A 16,773-nucleotide genomic window follows, 5' to 3' on the forward strand; every position below is an offset into this window, starting at 1 on the left:
TCATTTATAGTCTGAGAGCTCACCGGATAGTTTAGTGGCATTGTATTGGAATAGATGGGTTTGGGTCAGGAATTAATGAAGAAGGTCAAAACCAAAGTGCTTCCTCATATTACCTTTATTTAGATGGAGTTTTGGTGTTTCTGAAGACCAGATGTTTGACACATGAAATAGTCTTGGTAAGAAAATTCTCCATGTCTTTTGTTCTGTCTGTAAAGGCTTTTTGCTCTTCAGCTATTTCTTTAGCCAGACTCCTAAATCCAATATACTCTCCGCATCATTTGCCTTATTCTTAATGTGAAAGCTTATTTGGTTGGTTTGTGAGTCCCTGCATTTCAGTCTCTCTTTTACTAAGCCACCTGGATTCATGTGCCATGGCTGTCACGTGCCTTGGTCCATCTGCTCCCACAGCAGCCACTGAATGCTCTGTGCCATCCCTGCATCCCAGGAGCACCTCCATCAATCCTCAGTGTGCTCTTCACAGCTGGCTTCAGCCAAAGAATGAAGGGATTCTCCCACTGCCTTCTCCCTGCCTGGGGGGCTGAGCAGTGATCTGAATTCACCTGCAGATCTGGTTGATGACTGTAAGAAAGGATTGATTGATTTGTGGGGAAGGGGAAGAATTAGCTGTTGGTGGTGTAGATGGGTTGAGCCTACTTTTTAGGATGACAAATAGTGAAGCGACAGAGAAACTTCTCTTTCTGAAGGCAGCACAAACCTAACTTGGCTTTTGATGATCATTAAACCAGTGACATGGTTAGGGACATTGATCCTGAACATAGAGAATCCACTGTGAACAGTGTATCCTTGCAGTTCTCATTTTCTGCAAAAAAGCTTTCCCAAAATATCTACCAGTAGGATTGCAACAGGACTGGAATTGATCTCTTAACTCACTGAGAAATAACATATATGAGAAATGCTTTCCCATATCCATAGCAAACAAGCACCTTTCTGTTCCCAGCAACACTCAACCCTGGGATGCTACTTCATCTTTCACTCCCTTACTCTCTGCTCCTAGGAAGAACATTGAATGCAATCCCAGGATATTTTTAAAAAATATTTTTTTATTGTTAACCGCCTTCAGTGAATTTCATGGGTTTTTTACTTTTTACAAGGCAGGATGGAAAAGTTCTGCAAGCAGCTGGAATACCTAGCATCAATATTTAGGATGCATTTCACTTAAAATGGAATCTAAGAGCCATTGCATAAGCTACAATCCCAGAGTGAAGGCTGCCAGAGCCATGGCAGTAGGAATAACCATGTGGAGTGTGATATTCTGTCTCTACAAGAGTGGCTAAGCATATAGAACACTGCCAGGATGAATAGCACACCCTGGGGCAAAATTCTGCCCCAGCAGAGGTTATTAAAAAATCCCATCAAAACAAATGTCCACCTCTAGAGAAAAGCTTAGACAAAACAATATAAACCTGCAGATTGAGCATTCACTCTAAAGTGCACATATTTAAAAGGACTCAAAACTTCACATGCTGCTCAAATTTTGGCACAGATTGAATTTGAAATGCCTGAGCAGACAGAAATAGCCAGCCCCTGCCCTAAGTCACCCAAATACTCTACCAGTAATTCCACATGTAAAACAGGGCAGGGCCCAGCTTTCTTCAAACCATTTTAGATTTCATGCAGTTGAATTATACATTTATACTGTCAGAGCCTTTAATTCTGCAGTATACTGGCTTTCCTTCCATAACTATTTAAAATAAGAATGCAACTGAAGCCATTGTATTTCAATTGGAATAATTAATCTTTCTGACTGATTGCATTTACTTACTGTATTAAAATTTTTCGGAAATATAATGGCAGTTTTATTTGTATAACATTAGTATCAATTAATTTATGATAAAACAAAGTCATTAAAAAGCCTTAGTATTGAGAAGGTGTCTGCCTTCTGTGGAGATTAAATTTCCATAAGTACTATAGAGACTATGCAATAGATTTCATTCCAGAACATCAAAATACCTGCTGAATATCTCTTAAGGGTGGCATCCTTCTGAAGTCACTGACCTCAATAATTAAGACAAATTATAAATTAAAATTAATTAAGATGAATAAGAACTCATTACGAGTTGATTACTGTGGGCACAATTCCTCATTATTGCTTACTTCTATAAAGAAGTAATCATGTGTTTATGAAGAACTATTTTTAATAAAAAGCACCTTTAAAAGTGAAAAGCCATGGAAAACACTTTGAACACATTCAAAAGTCCTGGAAAGATGGGCATGCTGAAAGAAAAACAGGAGTCCTTTCAGCAGGATAATTGTTATCTATTTGTTATAATCAAGTCAAATGAACACAAGGGCAGGCTCCTGATAAAGGGAAGACATATGAAAAAGCAGAATATGAAAAACCACCTGTGTAATTCTGAGTTACATTCATCTCTCCTGCTTCAAGACTTAATCTACTACAGTGCTATTAGCCATGTGTCAGTCAGGAATATAAAGATTTTAATGATAAAATTTTATACATGTCAAAATAAGAGCTCACTTTAAATCTGCTTGTACAAAGATTAGGTTATCATTAATTATAAATGTAATAGCAATACACTTCTTGCCTTTAAGCAAAAAGCCAATTTCAGTCCAAGAGAATGAAATAATGTGAATTTTCCCTTAGCCCAGATATTAAACATGATCTTATTTGGTATTGCCAGCTAAAGAACACAATTTTAATCTCACACATCTCCATCCTCAGGTCCTAGTCCTTCCATCAATTACACACAAGCCTTACATTTGAGCTCATGAAGATCCAACTCCAGGGCTCTGCCTCTCAGTGCAACAGCTCTCAGAAAAGGATCTAGCTGCATTTCACATGGCCACCATAAAAACACATTCTTCTGTATTGTAGCCAAAAGAAGCCCTGAAGCCTTCATTAGAAGAACCAGAACTAGACATCATACCATAAATTCTACAGTGTACTACTGCAGGAGCAGGGTTGGTACCAGAGTAAAAGGAAGGTGGATGTTCCCTAAAATACCTTGATGTTTTCTTGGCTTCAGAGGACGGCTGTGTTTGCCATATTGCGTTCATGAATTTAATTGAAGCTGAAGATAGCTACAATTCACAATATGGTGCTGGAACATAAATCCACAGGGAGCAGAGAGCAGAAATAAAGTCTTAAGCAGCTGAAGAGCACCACCTCTGTGCTCAGTGAAGAGCTTCATGCCCTTGAGAAAGAAGCCCTCGGCTGCAGTTCCTGAACCTCCCAAGGCTCACTGTGCTCAGTGCACTGTCACTGTCTATCCCGGGCTCTGCTCTTTAGCTCTGGGGATGCAACTTGAGATAGCCACATCTTAGCAGAAAACAGTAAGATACCTGTGCTGGGAACCTGCAGTTTCCTTGTCAAATGAGATACTCATTACTGTCTCTTAACAGAAACAGTTTGTCAAAGGGTGGATGCTTCCAGAACACAGCAGCTGAGCCTGTAAAAACACATCAAGTCTGACCCCTGACATTTCTCAGGAAAGGTTCAAGGCACTATTCAAGTTATTGAAGAGCTAAGAATTAATAAGATGGACTCATGATGGGACTCCTTGTAACCATGAAGAGACAGAGGGAATGAAAGAGGGTCATGAGTGCCCTGGTCTTCACGCCCTGGTGGGTGTGAGGAGGTAAAGCACCTTTTCATTGCTGTTTCTCTATTTCCTGGACTTGTACACCCATACTGAGACATTCTTGAAGAACCATGAGTATTTCTCCATCAGATTTTGCCACTAGTTTTTAAAAATACATTATTAATAAACTCCATGACAAGTTAAAACATTATTTTACAGTCATTTAAACCTAAAACTGAACATACCATGATCTGACAATTGGGAAATGTTTCTTAAGTTTTGTAGTCTAGAAACAGCTGAAATGATTGGCATCACCTCTGAGAAATTTTACTTATAATGAAAATATAAGACATTAAATACTTCTGGAAAATATGGTAAATGATTCAGCTGCATTGGCCAGCTGTTTTGTTCTTTATGATCTGTGCTTCTCTGGACCGTGGTCAAAACTACACAGAGTTTTGAGCTTTCCCATCAGGTCAAGCCTCAAGTACCTCTGTACTGACCTCACCTCAAGTCCTACTGATATCAGTGCCACAGCATCCATTGTGCCCATGGGCTGGGCAAGGAAGCAGTAAAGTCACAGCAAGGTCCAGAACAATGCTCCACCCAAGAGCAGGAAAACTCTGACACAAAGGAGAGGAGGAGGTTAGAAGTGGAATTTTTATTCATGTCACTGTTTGATATCATCCGAGCTGCACAGAGCTGCACTTCTCCACTGCTGTAGGGGAGCAGGTCTTGCTAGGAGAAGAAAGGAGGACTGCTAAGGGATGCATTTTGGCTTCATGGTTGCAAAACACACAGGTCTGCAGCTGCGATGCTGCTGTTGTTGTTTCTTTCCTGACTCTACTGGAAAGGATCAAGTCCAGAAAGATCCAGAAAGTCAGTCAGATAGTGACCAGCAATAGGAAGACCAAACAAACAGAAGCAGGGGCAGCTTTGCTGAATGAGATCCTGCCAAGAGCAAATGTTTTAGAGAAGAGATCCAGACAAAGATGATGTGTATGTGGCTAAAATTACCTGAGCATGGAGACAAAGAGAGAAGATACAGAGAATTAATTTTGTTGGGCAGAATGGCAGGGGAGTTTTCAGAAATCTGCCATTGATTACAGATGCATAACTGTTAGGTGCAAGGCTTATGTGAGTTGAGATTCATACCTCAGATGTAATATCCAGTGGGTGACTCAGATAATGACAACTCCTTTGTCCTGCGTTTCTCTAGATCAAGCAGTGCAGATAATTATGAATAATGATAATGATTTGGATCTCAGAGAGAATTTGCAGATAGGCACACACCTATGGGTGATGTGGATTCCTGCACAATAATTATGTATGTAGCCAAGGGAAGTGAAATAGAAAATGGATAAAATGATTCCTCTGCAAGAAGATTTTTTAGGTGTCACACCTGAAAAGTTGCACTGTGTGCCTTTAGCAGGTAGCTGGCAGTCTAAATTTGAGCTCAAAGACCTAAGAAAACAGAGGATTTGCATAAACAAGAGCAGGACATAGCACAGAAATAAACACAAACGCCACCTCTGATTGTGCCAACTCGTCACGTCACAGAGCAGTGGCACACAGAAACACCAGTGCTCTTCTGAAACCTCCAGCTGTGTCAGGACCTCGCTGTGCCTGGCTCCCAGGCACGTGGCAGAGCCACCCCACACCTGGGCCAGGACCAGCCGACCCAGACCCAGTGAGTTCCCCCTGCCCAGAAGCTTGCTGTGTGCTGAGATGGGCCTTGGCAAACCTACTGGACATCTTCAGCCACTTGGCTGCTGTAAACTGCCATCAGCGTGGCTGCTTGCTCTTCACCAAGGGTGGAAGTTGGTCCACTGAACTCTAGGAGGTAGAGGCACAGTCCCACAGGGACCTAGGCAAATTCCTCTTGTAAAGATGGGGTTTCACAATCAAACAAGGTTACTTTAAAAAGCTTGTTTCTGTGAAAATGCCACTTACACTTTGCTTCTAGTATCCACATGGCAAGTAAGACTTTCTCACTCCCTGCGGCAGCTTCCAGAGGAAAAGTTCAGAGGCATATAATTTCATCAGTTGCCATCAGTTTAAAGGAGAATTTTGTCATTTCATGTTCTTAAGGCATTTCAGTGGGCTGTCTATGTGGGAGCAGCAGCTGACGTCAGGGAAGACTGTCATCTAGCAACAGGTATACGGGGAAACCAGCCCACTTCTACAGCTCCAAACAAGGCAAATGCTGCCGAGAGCTTCAAGATATTTCAAGGCAGTATCTCCCATATTTGGAAATGCCAACAGAGCTGGAATTTTTCTCTACTAACTTGAGCCTCATGGCTGAAAGTATCCATGTATTAACTACCATCCCTGTACAGGTAATAGGTAATACACACAGAGAGAGGCACTTACAGAGGGGGATTTGGCTTTTGGTGGCCTAAATAGCTTTAATGTCAGTGTCAAGATCTTGAAATTCACCAGTTCATTCTCCCTTTTAAGGTTTTCTGGGCATGATTCAGCTTCAGATTAAGGCCCCTCCATTTGGATGCCTGTATGCAGGTGCCTCTCTATATCCATTATGTCCACAAAAATGTTGTCATTAGATTGGGAATTCAAGGGTTGGATTCACTTTTGCAACCAACTAGACTGAACTTCTTTCTAAGGCCCAGTTCTTGATGTCCCTCAAGGCTCATCAGCAAACCTTGCAGATTTTTAACTACAAAGCTGCTCAAGGTGTCCTGCAGCATTTACTCAGGGGATGCCTTAATCTGAAGGGCCCCTTATCAGGGGTGAGCAGCTCTTTCTCAGCATTACTGAGTCTGAGCACACCACAGGGAGCACTGCAGTGACAGTAGCATCACGTACCTCACAAAGCTGCTGTGGTCTCACAGCCTGGCTTACTCTAGTCATGGGAAATGTCCCCAAAGACAATGTTCTGCTCCCAGTCACTTTCTGCTATGTGTGAGAATGGCTGCTGGAGAAGCACACGCTGCCCTGACAGTACCTGCTGCCTGCATGGTTGTAATGGAATTTCCTCGGCCTACACTACAATTCATATGAATGCACTCCAGTCTTAATGGACTGACCATCAAAACATTTCTGTGCAACAGGGAAGAACCACTGTCTCAACAACACACACTACAGCACGAGAAGATGGAGCTTTCTGCTGGTTTCTTATAGCTAAGAAAAAAAATTGTCTCAATTACAGCAAAAATACTACACATTGGCCGAAGAGGTTTTTGTCTGAAGGGAGAATTTGTCTCCTTCCAGCGCCTTGTAGACATAATCCCCTGGGTTTATGAGGTGCCAGAGTCCAGCTTAGCTCAGCCTGCCCTTCCCCACAAGCTCCAGGGAGGTACCACAGGAGAGCAGGCATAGTGGGACCATTGAACTGACAGCCACAAGCAGTCCCAGCAGGCATTTGCTCCTCATGGTGTCAGAGTAGGAAGAATGGGGTTCTCCAGCTATTGAAGTATTTCTGTGAAAAATAATCACTGGTGGTCTAAGATTAAAACCTGTCACCTCCTGTACCCTAAAGGAGAAGGATGACTTCTTGCTAAGGACGTGAGGTGGCCAGGACATGCATTTTCGTTTCCAACAGAAAGGAGAGGGGACAATAGCACATTTTCTTTATTTTCAGTGGTACAGCATCAGACTGCAAGGCAAACTGCCTAACACTTTCTGCAGGAATGTAATAGCTGACCTTTTCTACTAGTTCCCATGGGTACTTTGAAAGACTCTTTCTAGAAATAAGTCACACATGTCTACTGAATAAAATCAAGGAAAATATAACTGGACTCTTTCACTTTGCTAGGAAGCAGGTTTCTTCATTGTCTCAGAAAAGGCTCTGAATGTTTTTTTGTAAAATGCACCTAATTAGCTACAGATTGAATCCCAGATCAATTATGCAGATACAGAATATGACAAGGAAACTTAAAACACCTTCAAGAAACAAGTACAAGCCTTTGACAGACTGAGGTCAATATAAAATTTCTGGTATCTTAATTCTGCCTGTGAGACTGACCACCATCAAACAAGGCAGTGGCTGCAAAGGCCACGGTAACACCAAGCTGCTCTCTGTCATCACAGCTTCATGGCAGCTGCATCCTGCACTTAATAATTCCCCAGGGAAATGTCTCATGAAGAGAGAATAGCACTATACTCTGCTTCCAGCATCACTCTCAGTATAGCTGAGAGGAGAATTTGACCTTTGGTAACTTTATTAATACCAAATTAACAGATGGCTTTGGACTTTGATGTTGTTTGCTTATCCCTGTGTCTCACTGTCCTTTCTGAGAGCCCCAGGTTCCACCTCTACACACGGTGAAAGTGGGGGCAAGGCCCCCAGTCTCGAGAGAGCCGTGGAACTGAATATCCGTCCTCTGCAACCTGCCCTGCTGGAGCAGCTGGTTCCACCCTGGATGCAACGTCTCAGTGTTTTCGAGACTTGTTACTCATGTTTTTGACATTTTGCAAAGGTTATTCTGAAATTTCTATTAAAACTAAGTGGGAGAGGTGTCTACGGAAAAATACAGCATTGGCACTCGGAGCCCCATTACAAAGCACATTAAATTAAATGAAGCAGCACCAATAGAACAAATTTCCACCAAACCCCCATGATTTATCACAAGCACAACCTTCTCTTCTTTATGTAATTAATCCAGACTCCAAGTAGCACAAACACAGGAGATTAAGCCCGTCTTACCTGGAATAGGTATAATGGGAATACTTTCATTGGGGACCACACGGGGGGAACTGCTGTCCTCCACATAGAAATGAGCAGTCTGAAAACACTTTCTGTTAAAGAAAAAAGAAAAAAAAAATAGATTCAGGGTGTGAAAAACTGCCCTCTGAAAAAACTTATGCACATGTTCTGTTTCTCCATTTCTGTTCCATACTTTCAGATGTTATAATTTTAAAACATTGATACATGAAAACATATTTTTGTTTTCTACAATTACAATTCTTATTCCAGATTCTGATGTGCTCTAATTCACTGACATCTGACACCCACCCATCATAAATGCCTCTATACATTATTGCCAAGTACTATTGAATATGAAATTATAATAATAAAAGTTAGTGGCTGAAAAACAGGTTTCAAATACATAATTCAGAAAGGAATTCTGCACACAAGAAACACATTCAGCATACAATTCAAGCCCAAATCCATCTAGGACACTCAATTTCCAGGGAAAATACACTTACTGTAAAAGTTTCTGCTGTGTAACAACCACCACAGCATCTGTAACTGCTTCATATCATGATGTTCTGCTATAAAAGTTATCCTTCAAACATTAAAGTTTTTTGTTTGTTTGCTTTTTAACACTAATGCCATATAACCTTCATCCCATCCTCCTGCAAACTTGTATTACATATGCTGGTACACAAAAATCCCATAGACACTTCCCTTGGGCCCCAGGACTCCTCTCTAAAAAGGCCTACAATGAAGAGCAGAACTTAAATCCACCTGGCTCTTTTTTACCTGTATTTAATGCAAAGCAGAGAGCACAAGCTGGTCATCACAGAAAAGGTACTGAGTAGAATAACATCAAGAGATCCAGGGAGACTCTGCATGGTGATGTTAACTGAGGCAGGGTTTTCCAACGCCAGCGTCACTGCTCATTGCTGACTTAATGAGCTGCTTGAGGCTGGAACTGAATATTTAATGAGTCTTGCTTGGTGTGAGCAGCTATTGTGGCAGGAGAAGGGTCTGCTCTCATCTGTCGAGGCGCTAAACAATAGCTCCCCAGTGCACAAAGATCCCCCTCACTGTCACCCTTCAACTGCTCCTCAACACCTGGGCAAAGTTTGTGGGGGCCTGGTGAACTGAGCTTTTGCCAAGTTGCAGGCTCCCTTGCTCAAACATATTTGCACATGTGGCTTCCAGGCTGCTGCCCTGCAGTTCCTGCAGTTTGCTGCTTTGCAGTTTGCTGCTCTCAACTCGGGCTTTGTGCTCTCCGTGCAGAGCCCATCGTCAGAGCAAAGTCATTTGTGGTGCCTTTGTTTCCAACACCCATACACGCCAAGGAGAAAAAAAAGTCACTGAAAACCAAAGCACTCTCTTAGGTGAAACCAGGATCTAAAATTATCACAGGTGCTTGCTTTCCATGCATCTGTACTTTCTAGTGCACAGGCACAGTGCTTTGCAATGCAAGCAAAGCCACGGCAGCACAAGTACAACTTAAGACAATACAGGAGAGAGTAGATTTCACAGCATGGAGTCACTGTCTGGGAGCAGCTTTCTATTTTCAGGCATGATGGCTTGCATTCTGCAGAAGTTAGAGATTTAGTGAGTATACTTTTGTTAAGAAACACCATAAGGTGAATTTACACATGAGGATGCAAGATGTGCAATAGTCTCACAGCATTTAAAAACATTGGTTGAACTCCCCCCGCCTCACCACTTGCTCCCTGTTCTCATTTTTTTTGGCAGCCTTTATTTTGGACAATGAACACCCTGGGGGCACGCAGCAGAATAAATCAGTCACACATAAAGAAGAAACTATGAATATGAAACAGGCAAAATGTTCCTGATTTTGATGTATTTGGGGCTCTTTCCCTTGAGTCAATACTACAGAAATCCTTGAATGGCTTCTACTGGTAATGAAGGCCTTAAAAAGGTGTTTGATAAAAAGACAGACCTTTATGCAGGGATTTACAGGATTTTTTAAAGCTGATGATATTGAAGAAAAGCAATTTTTTTGGTTAATTTGTTATTTTATACTCTCAGAGGCTCTGAAAGGCTGGCATTAAGGTTTTTATACACAGTCATAAGATGGCTTTTTCTTAATAGCCTCAAAACATGTAAATGTGTCAGATAATCACACTGTGCAATATTTTAAGGCCCATGATGGCAACAGCTGAATACCCAGCCCAGCACAACTCTGCTGAGCACAATGCTGGATTAACAATGTATTGAATGAATATTTCATATAGTAAAGTTTGCTACAATCATTAATGTAATTAAAATTTCTACATTTTAGTCCGGGAAGATTTTCTGCATCTGTTTTACAAAGACACCTTAGACTTTGACTAAAGGTTTTCTCAAGTCACAAACATCACACTCTTGTCTAATGTACATATGCAATGCAGCACTTTTATTACTTTACAATACTGAATACTGGCACGTTATGTGAGGACATGTCTCTCAAACTTTTTTTTTTCTCTCCACTTGTTCATAATAGCTGTAAATATTCTAAGTTTAGCCTTTACAGCTGAGCTTACTGCACACAGGCCATTGCATCCTTGTCTCAGGGACCCCTTCTGTGTTTCAGATCTTTTATGGGTTTAACAAATTCACTGAATGGATTTTCCAGCAAGTTCTGCTTACTGGGTCTATTTCCCATTCCGGCATCTTTCCTCTGTGCAGCTCCAGGAGGGAACCTCTCCGGGTGCCAGGCAGTTGACTCCAGTTTGGATAATGTCCATTCTTCCTGAGTAAGAAAACACCTGGCCCCAAGTAGAGTCTTTTGGAAACTCATTTCTGGTTTATAGTAATAAATACTGATAGCTGCCATCAAGGCTACTGAGAGGCATTTCAGACAATTCAGTATTTGCCTCCTCCTCCAGTTTAGGATGCTCCTTTCTATCCCTTGGCATTTCCCCTCCCCTTTACCTTTTCCTCCAGATACAAACTTTAAGTGGCAGCAGTTGCTAAGGCTACAAGAGGCAGCAGTAAATCTGAGTGTGTATATGGGGAGGGCTGGATAAAGGAAAAGGATGAGAGCAGGAAATTGCTTGTTTCGAGCCACTGGAGAGGGGAGAGAGGGGAGTGGATGCAGGGCTAGACAAGGTGCAAATCCACTCCTACTTTCACATAAGAACAGCAGTCTGTAACTTTTAACCCCAGTGTGTATACATGGGCAGGTGTTTGCATATCTGTGCCCATTTGCTCAGGAAACCAACACCATCAGCAAAAAATAATAACAAGCCTTTTTTCCTAATAGAAGCAGTCCATAGTGAATGCACAACTGGGATTTGTCATGGCATAAATGATTATTAAAATGCTAATAACTGAAACACTAATTTTAGAATAATTATTGCATTTCTGCAGCACCAGTTGAGAAAAACAAATCACAACCTTGATTCACTTCTAAAAGATTTTGGAGAGCCATATCTTTTCTGTGAAATACCAAAGAGTCTGCTGTCTCTGAAATATGCCCGTGAGCAGTGAAGTACACCAATTTCTCTAGCCCCATATGTTTTTGTGGCTCTCTTTCCCTGGGGTACAATAACTGTGTGAGATTGTGGTGATCAGACACACAGTTGTCACATATGGACCCAAATGCAGAAGTAAAACACTGCAAGATTAGCATCTCCCTAGAGAAGCAGCAGAAGCAGGGTCTGGAATGCAAAGACAATGTGAGGGAGAACATCCCCCTGCCCAGAATCTTTTTGCAGAGATACTGGCTGTGAGTTACTAAAGCAAACTAACAGGATGCAAAGTCCAGAGAAGCAGCACGTTATTACTAAGATGAAAGCATAAAAATATGCCAAAAGATGGTCCTGATTAGCTGGGTTTAATGCTTGGTGCATCTCTGCTGAGTGAAATACCAGATTAACTTCTCTATAAGAAGAGATGCCTTGTGAGATTTTGACACTCCAAACAAGTTTCCTTGGTTATTAGTTACTAAAGCTCAAGCAGCTTCTCCCTTATACTCCTCTAAAAGCAAGAGGGAGAACTAGCTCACATAATGGCCTGAAAGTATGGATGCATTTCATTTTTGTGTAGAAGGTGGTGCCTCAGAGTTAATGCAAACACAGCTTGGCCACAGACAATGGGAGTGCTGGGAATTGCTCCAAGGGCACTGCCTGGCCTTTACTCTTCTGTGCTGGGGCTAGCACAGGCAGCATCCCCTGATCTGTGATGACAGGCAGGATCTGTGAGCTCTGGAGCAGCCAGGGCAGGGAGAGGAGGAGCCAGGATTATGGTGAGGAACAAGCAATTGCCTCTGCAGTGGCTGCCTGGAGCCACCAGGGCAGTGGCTGAAGACAGGAAAAGCCAAAGGGGAATGTTTCATATTCTGGGGACACCCAAGAGCCATGCCCTGCCTCACACTGAAGCTACCAGCACATTCATTGCTCCCTGTTCACTTGCCCTTCCCCCAGGCATTGATGTTGGCTGGAGCAGTGTGCATTCCCTCTCCAAGGCCAGCCAGATTTGTATTGCTTTATTTTTGTACCAGAATCTAGGAGTCCTCAGCTCTCTTCCTGGGTCTTTACCTGCTAAAGTACGACCAATTTGGGGGCAGATGCTTAAAAGGGTCCTGCAGGCTTATTCACTACTGTCAGAGCAGGGCAAATCTTGTCCTTCAGGCATCCTTCATCCAGAAACAGGATCCCAGGCAGAACCTCTGCAGAACATGTATTTGTTAACAAAGAGGCCAATAGCCCCTGCAGCCATCCTGCTTTTACAGAGAGTTTCTAGCTGGTGGGAGGAACTGGAAAGATGGAACAGGAGTCAGACTAGGGTCTGTAAGGGACCTCTAAACCAGGCTGCACAGGACATGGCTTAGTCTTTACCAAATGCAACCTGGATACAGGCATTCATTCCCCATGCTCCTCCGTCATGGGGGTGTCTGCAACTAACTCCTAAACAAGGATGTAAAGGCAGGAAACGATCCCCTTTCACTACCTCTGTACATTCATTTCCACTTTCAATAGAAGAAAAGCTGCTTCAGATTCCCATTGAACTGTTTTGCATGTTTTTCAGGAGACACAATTAAGATTGGTTTCTGCTGGCACCAAAACCAGAGTATGTATGCAGTCAAGTGTACTAGTAACACATGGCTCTGCACTTTAAACTAGCTTCACTATTCCTTGGCAAGCATTTGTCACTGTCAGAATTGGCAATGACTCCTCAGAAAAGAGCACAGACTTCAGAACAACAGAAGTGCTGCAAATCATGACCATGTCACCAGCAGAGCAGTGGATGGGAGCCTGGACAACAGCTGTCTGCAGTCTGCACTGCTCTAGCTGGGGTCATCAGTCACTGATTTTTATGAGCAATAAAACTGACTCAAGCATTAAGAAAAAGAGGAGAGAAAACCACATGAAAAAAGCTAATCTTATGAATATGAATAAGTGACCAGCATGGAGCAGTGATATTACATTCATTGTATCACAGAGACATCTGCATTTATTATTTTTCACCAGAAAACAGCTTCTATTGCCCTAATTTTCTACAGTTATTTTCCTTCACAGGTCTTAATACTTAATGACTAGAATTCAAAAGCCAAGTTATAAAAGAACCTGTGCCATGCTGGAGCAGTAAGGCACTGAATGCTGACCAAACCAGAGCTGCTGGAGGATGTGCAAAGCAGGAATGCACAAAAACCAGGAGAATAAAGAAAAGCTGATAAAGGAGGAAAATTTCCCTACAGTAATGCTGATTTTCCAGCAGATCCCTCCTGAAGACCATTTGCCTTCTCCCCACAAAACAGTTTCTGCCTGAAATGTTCTTGAGCAGTGTTAAATATCACCCAGATATGGTACCTGGAGAGGTCTGGATGGTAATGGGTAGTTTCAGAAGTGCAGGGCATACCAAGCCCTTGGCATGTTATCCTAGACAGAGCAGTGGAAAGTAGACTGCCTGTTTCAGGGGACTTCCTCAGGGCAAGGAGAAGTGCTTTTTCACGTTAGGGAATTGACCCACACAGATCCACAAAAGTCTCCAAATGCTAATCACCTGTCCACAATATTCGGTAGTATTGTAGGGAAATAAAGACAGGAAAAAGGCTAGGAAATGGCAGATGGAAAGAGAAAGAAAAGAAGGTGGACAAAACTTTGAGACAGTATTCGTGCTGAAGAACACACCACTAGTAAAACTGTCCAATTGAAAAACTAATCTGCAAACAAGACTAGGGATTTCTGACACAAAATGACAGCTAATTTAATATTTATGGCCTAAATTTGCCAGCTGACTACACAGCTCTCCACAAAATTAAAAATCCTCTTCTCCCAATCCTCTGAGATCCTATCGTGCACCCGGGCCCAGACACCCATTTATATCACATACAGTACTGAACTCAGGTATAATGTGAGACATCATGATTTTCAGAAGGGTATTCAAATAATTAAACAGTTAAGAAATGACAACACCCCCAGATGGGCTGCCTGCATGTCCTCCCCCTTCATCAGCTGCATGACCAGAGAGCACCCAGGTGGCCAGTGCAGAAATGCACTTAGAAAGCTCTTTAATTGCAAATCATGCGGTTAAGCCTTAGTTTAACTCAGCACAAACGTTTTCCACGCTTCCTTGTCCCATCACCCTGGTGTCCCAGGAGAACAGCAAAGGCAATGGTGAAACCTTATTTGTGATGACACTTGGCCCTGTGACACTTGGTAGCTAATTACTCTCCTGGTGAACTCTGACAGGGCCAGAGGCACCAAACCTTCCGCTCCTGCTTTAATCAATACCCGCAACATCTGCCTTGGATACACTCAGCAATTTTACAGATGACTGAATGGGTTTACTCATCAGTATTTTCTACTGCAAGAAAACAAGCTCCGTGGTTATCTGTATTACCACTCAGAACTTTCATGTCCTCAGGCAAAAATTGGGTAGACATACCTCTAGGTGGTATCTTAAAATGGTTTAACGTTAGGCACAGCTTTAAAAACCAAAGGAAAGCCTGATCATATTAATTTTCTTCTCCCTGAGCCAAATATTTCTGTAATGCAACATTCGTAACAAAGGCTAGAAAATTACAGAGGAAAACAAAGACATGCCTTTTCCAATCAAATAATACCTCAGGCACTTCCTATAAAATGCGTGCTTCCAATGCCCAAAACATCATGTAATATTAAAAGGGAGCCTTAAAACTTTCTCACAAAAGAAAGCTAGATTTAAGCAAGTGAAGAGCTGTTCTATAATCACAAGAGCCAGAGCAATCAATGAATATTGCCTCTTACTAGCGAGGTGCTTTTAGTAGCACCTCCAAAATCTCAAAATTTGGTATACTTGATATTATCATTTCAGGACATGAATTCCCTTTGAGATGATGAATCTTAGGAAAAGAATGAATAAAAACAGGGTCACACACTGGGACATTAAAATGCAAGTAATTTTAAATGCAAAGTGTAATTCCTCTGGATTGGACACAGTCTTATAAGAGAACCAAAACAGAGATGATCCAACCTAGGAGATTACAACAGAAATAGAGAGACAGCAGTCTCTCTTTGGAATATTCACATATATGTCTCTAATTACTCCTACCTAATTACTCTCAAAACAGAAGAGCTCTGCGATTGCCTTTACAAAAAATATTCTTTTCTTCCTCCAAATGGGACATCAGGACATTCAACTGACAGATATGTTAGGTATCCCAAGGCTCAGCCTGGAATCTAACACAAAAGTCTTGTAAAAATTTAAGCACAGCTTGTTCCTCAGTTTTGATGTCCCTGCCCATCTTCAGGCAGAAATGCCAGTTTGTTAAATGTAATGAAATACTCAGTGGGAAGCTTCATCTTTCTCAACACATGTGTCCATGTGCACCTGGACAAAAACTGCATGGGAGAGCTAGGAAAAATTCCCAACACTGCTGGACATAATTCATGTTTAGATTATCTTGGGCCAAGATAAATATTAAAAGAGTGATTATTTCCTTTCTCTCCTAATCACTGAGTATTTGGAGGGTGGGCTTTTTTCACTGGCCACTTCAACAAGAAATAGCTACTTAAAAAATTTCATGGTCTCTCTGTTAACTCTGTTTGAGACACAATTAGGAATGGCATTACACCTTTGGCAGCACAGCACAAAGGAAAAGAAAAGAGCATCTGGCACCAAGAGCAGAGGAGCAAGTCATTTAGTACCTGGTAGATAATGGGAACACTGAAAATACACTGCCTAGTGCTGGTGCTCTAAGAGGGCTACGTCCATCACCTCATCACACTAATACAGACAGACTGGGTGGCAGCCAGCTGGTCCTTCCTCCCCACCCATCTCGCTGAAAGCAAAGATTTGTAAGCCTCCCAATTATAAACCTGGACAGAAATCTTGAGGATCATTAATCTCACTATCAATCAACCCATTTGGAGGTTTGCTTCTTGCAGTCGCTGATGCTAATCAGGGCCTGAGTGGAGAGCTCTGGGGAAGCCTGGAGTGCGTGTCTGAGGAATTGCTTTAATGAGTTTCTTGCATTCAAAGGTTAACAAATGTGACAAGGAAACACAAATATCGGGGCAATACACTGCCAACCACTGAACCAGACCACTGAGAGTCAGCATGCTGTGTATTGTGCTGCACTGT

At 42.2% G+C, this 16,773-nt stretch overlaps 1 protein-coding gene across 1 annotated transcript in view; it reads right to left on the reverse strand.

The window, feature by feature from the left end:
• PTPRG (protein tyrosine phosphatase receptor type G) overlaps positions 1-16,773 on the reverse strand; it is a 394,385-nt gene that overhangs the window by 35,419 nt on the left and 342,193 nt on the right. The window contains exon 14 of the mRNA XM_038149628.1: positions 8,227-8,318. Within this exon, the coding sequence (XP_038005556.1) occupies positions 8,227-8,318 (92 nt within the window). The remainder of the gene's footprint in view (positions 1-8,226; positions 8,319-16,773) is intronic.

The sequence above is a fragment of the Motacilla alba genome, chromosome 12, assembly GCF_015832195.1.
Source record: "Motacilla alba alba isolate MOTALB_02 chromosome 12, Motacilla_alba_V1.0_pri, whole genome shotgun sequence".
In the NCBI taxonomy this organism is placed as follows: Eukaryota; Metazoa; Chordata; class Aves; order Passeriformes; family Motacillidae; genus Motacilla; species Motacilla alba.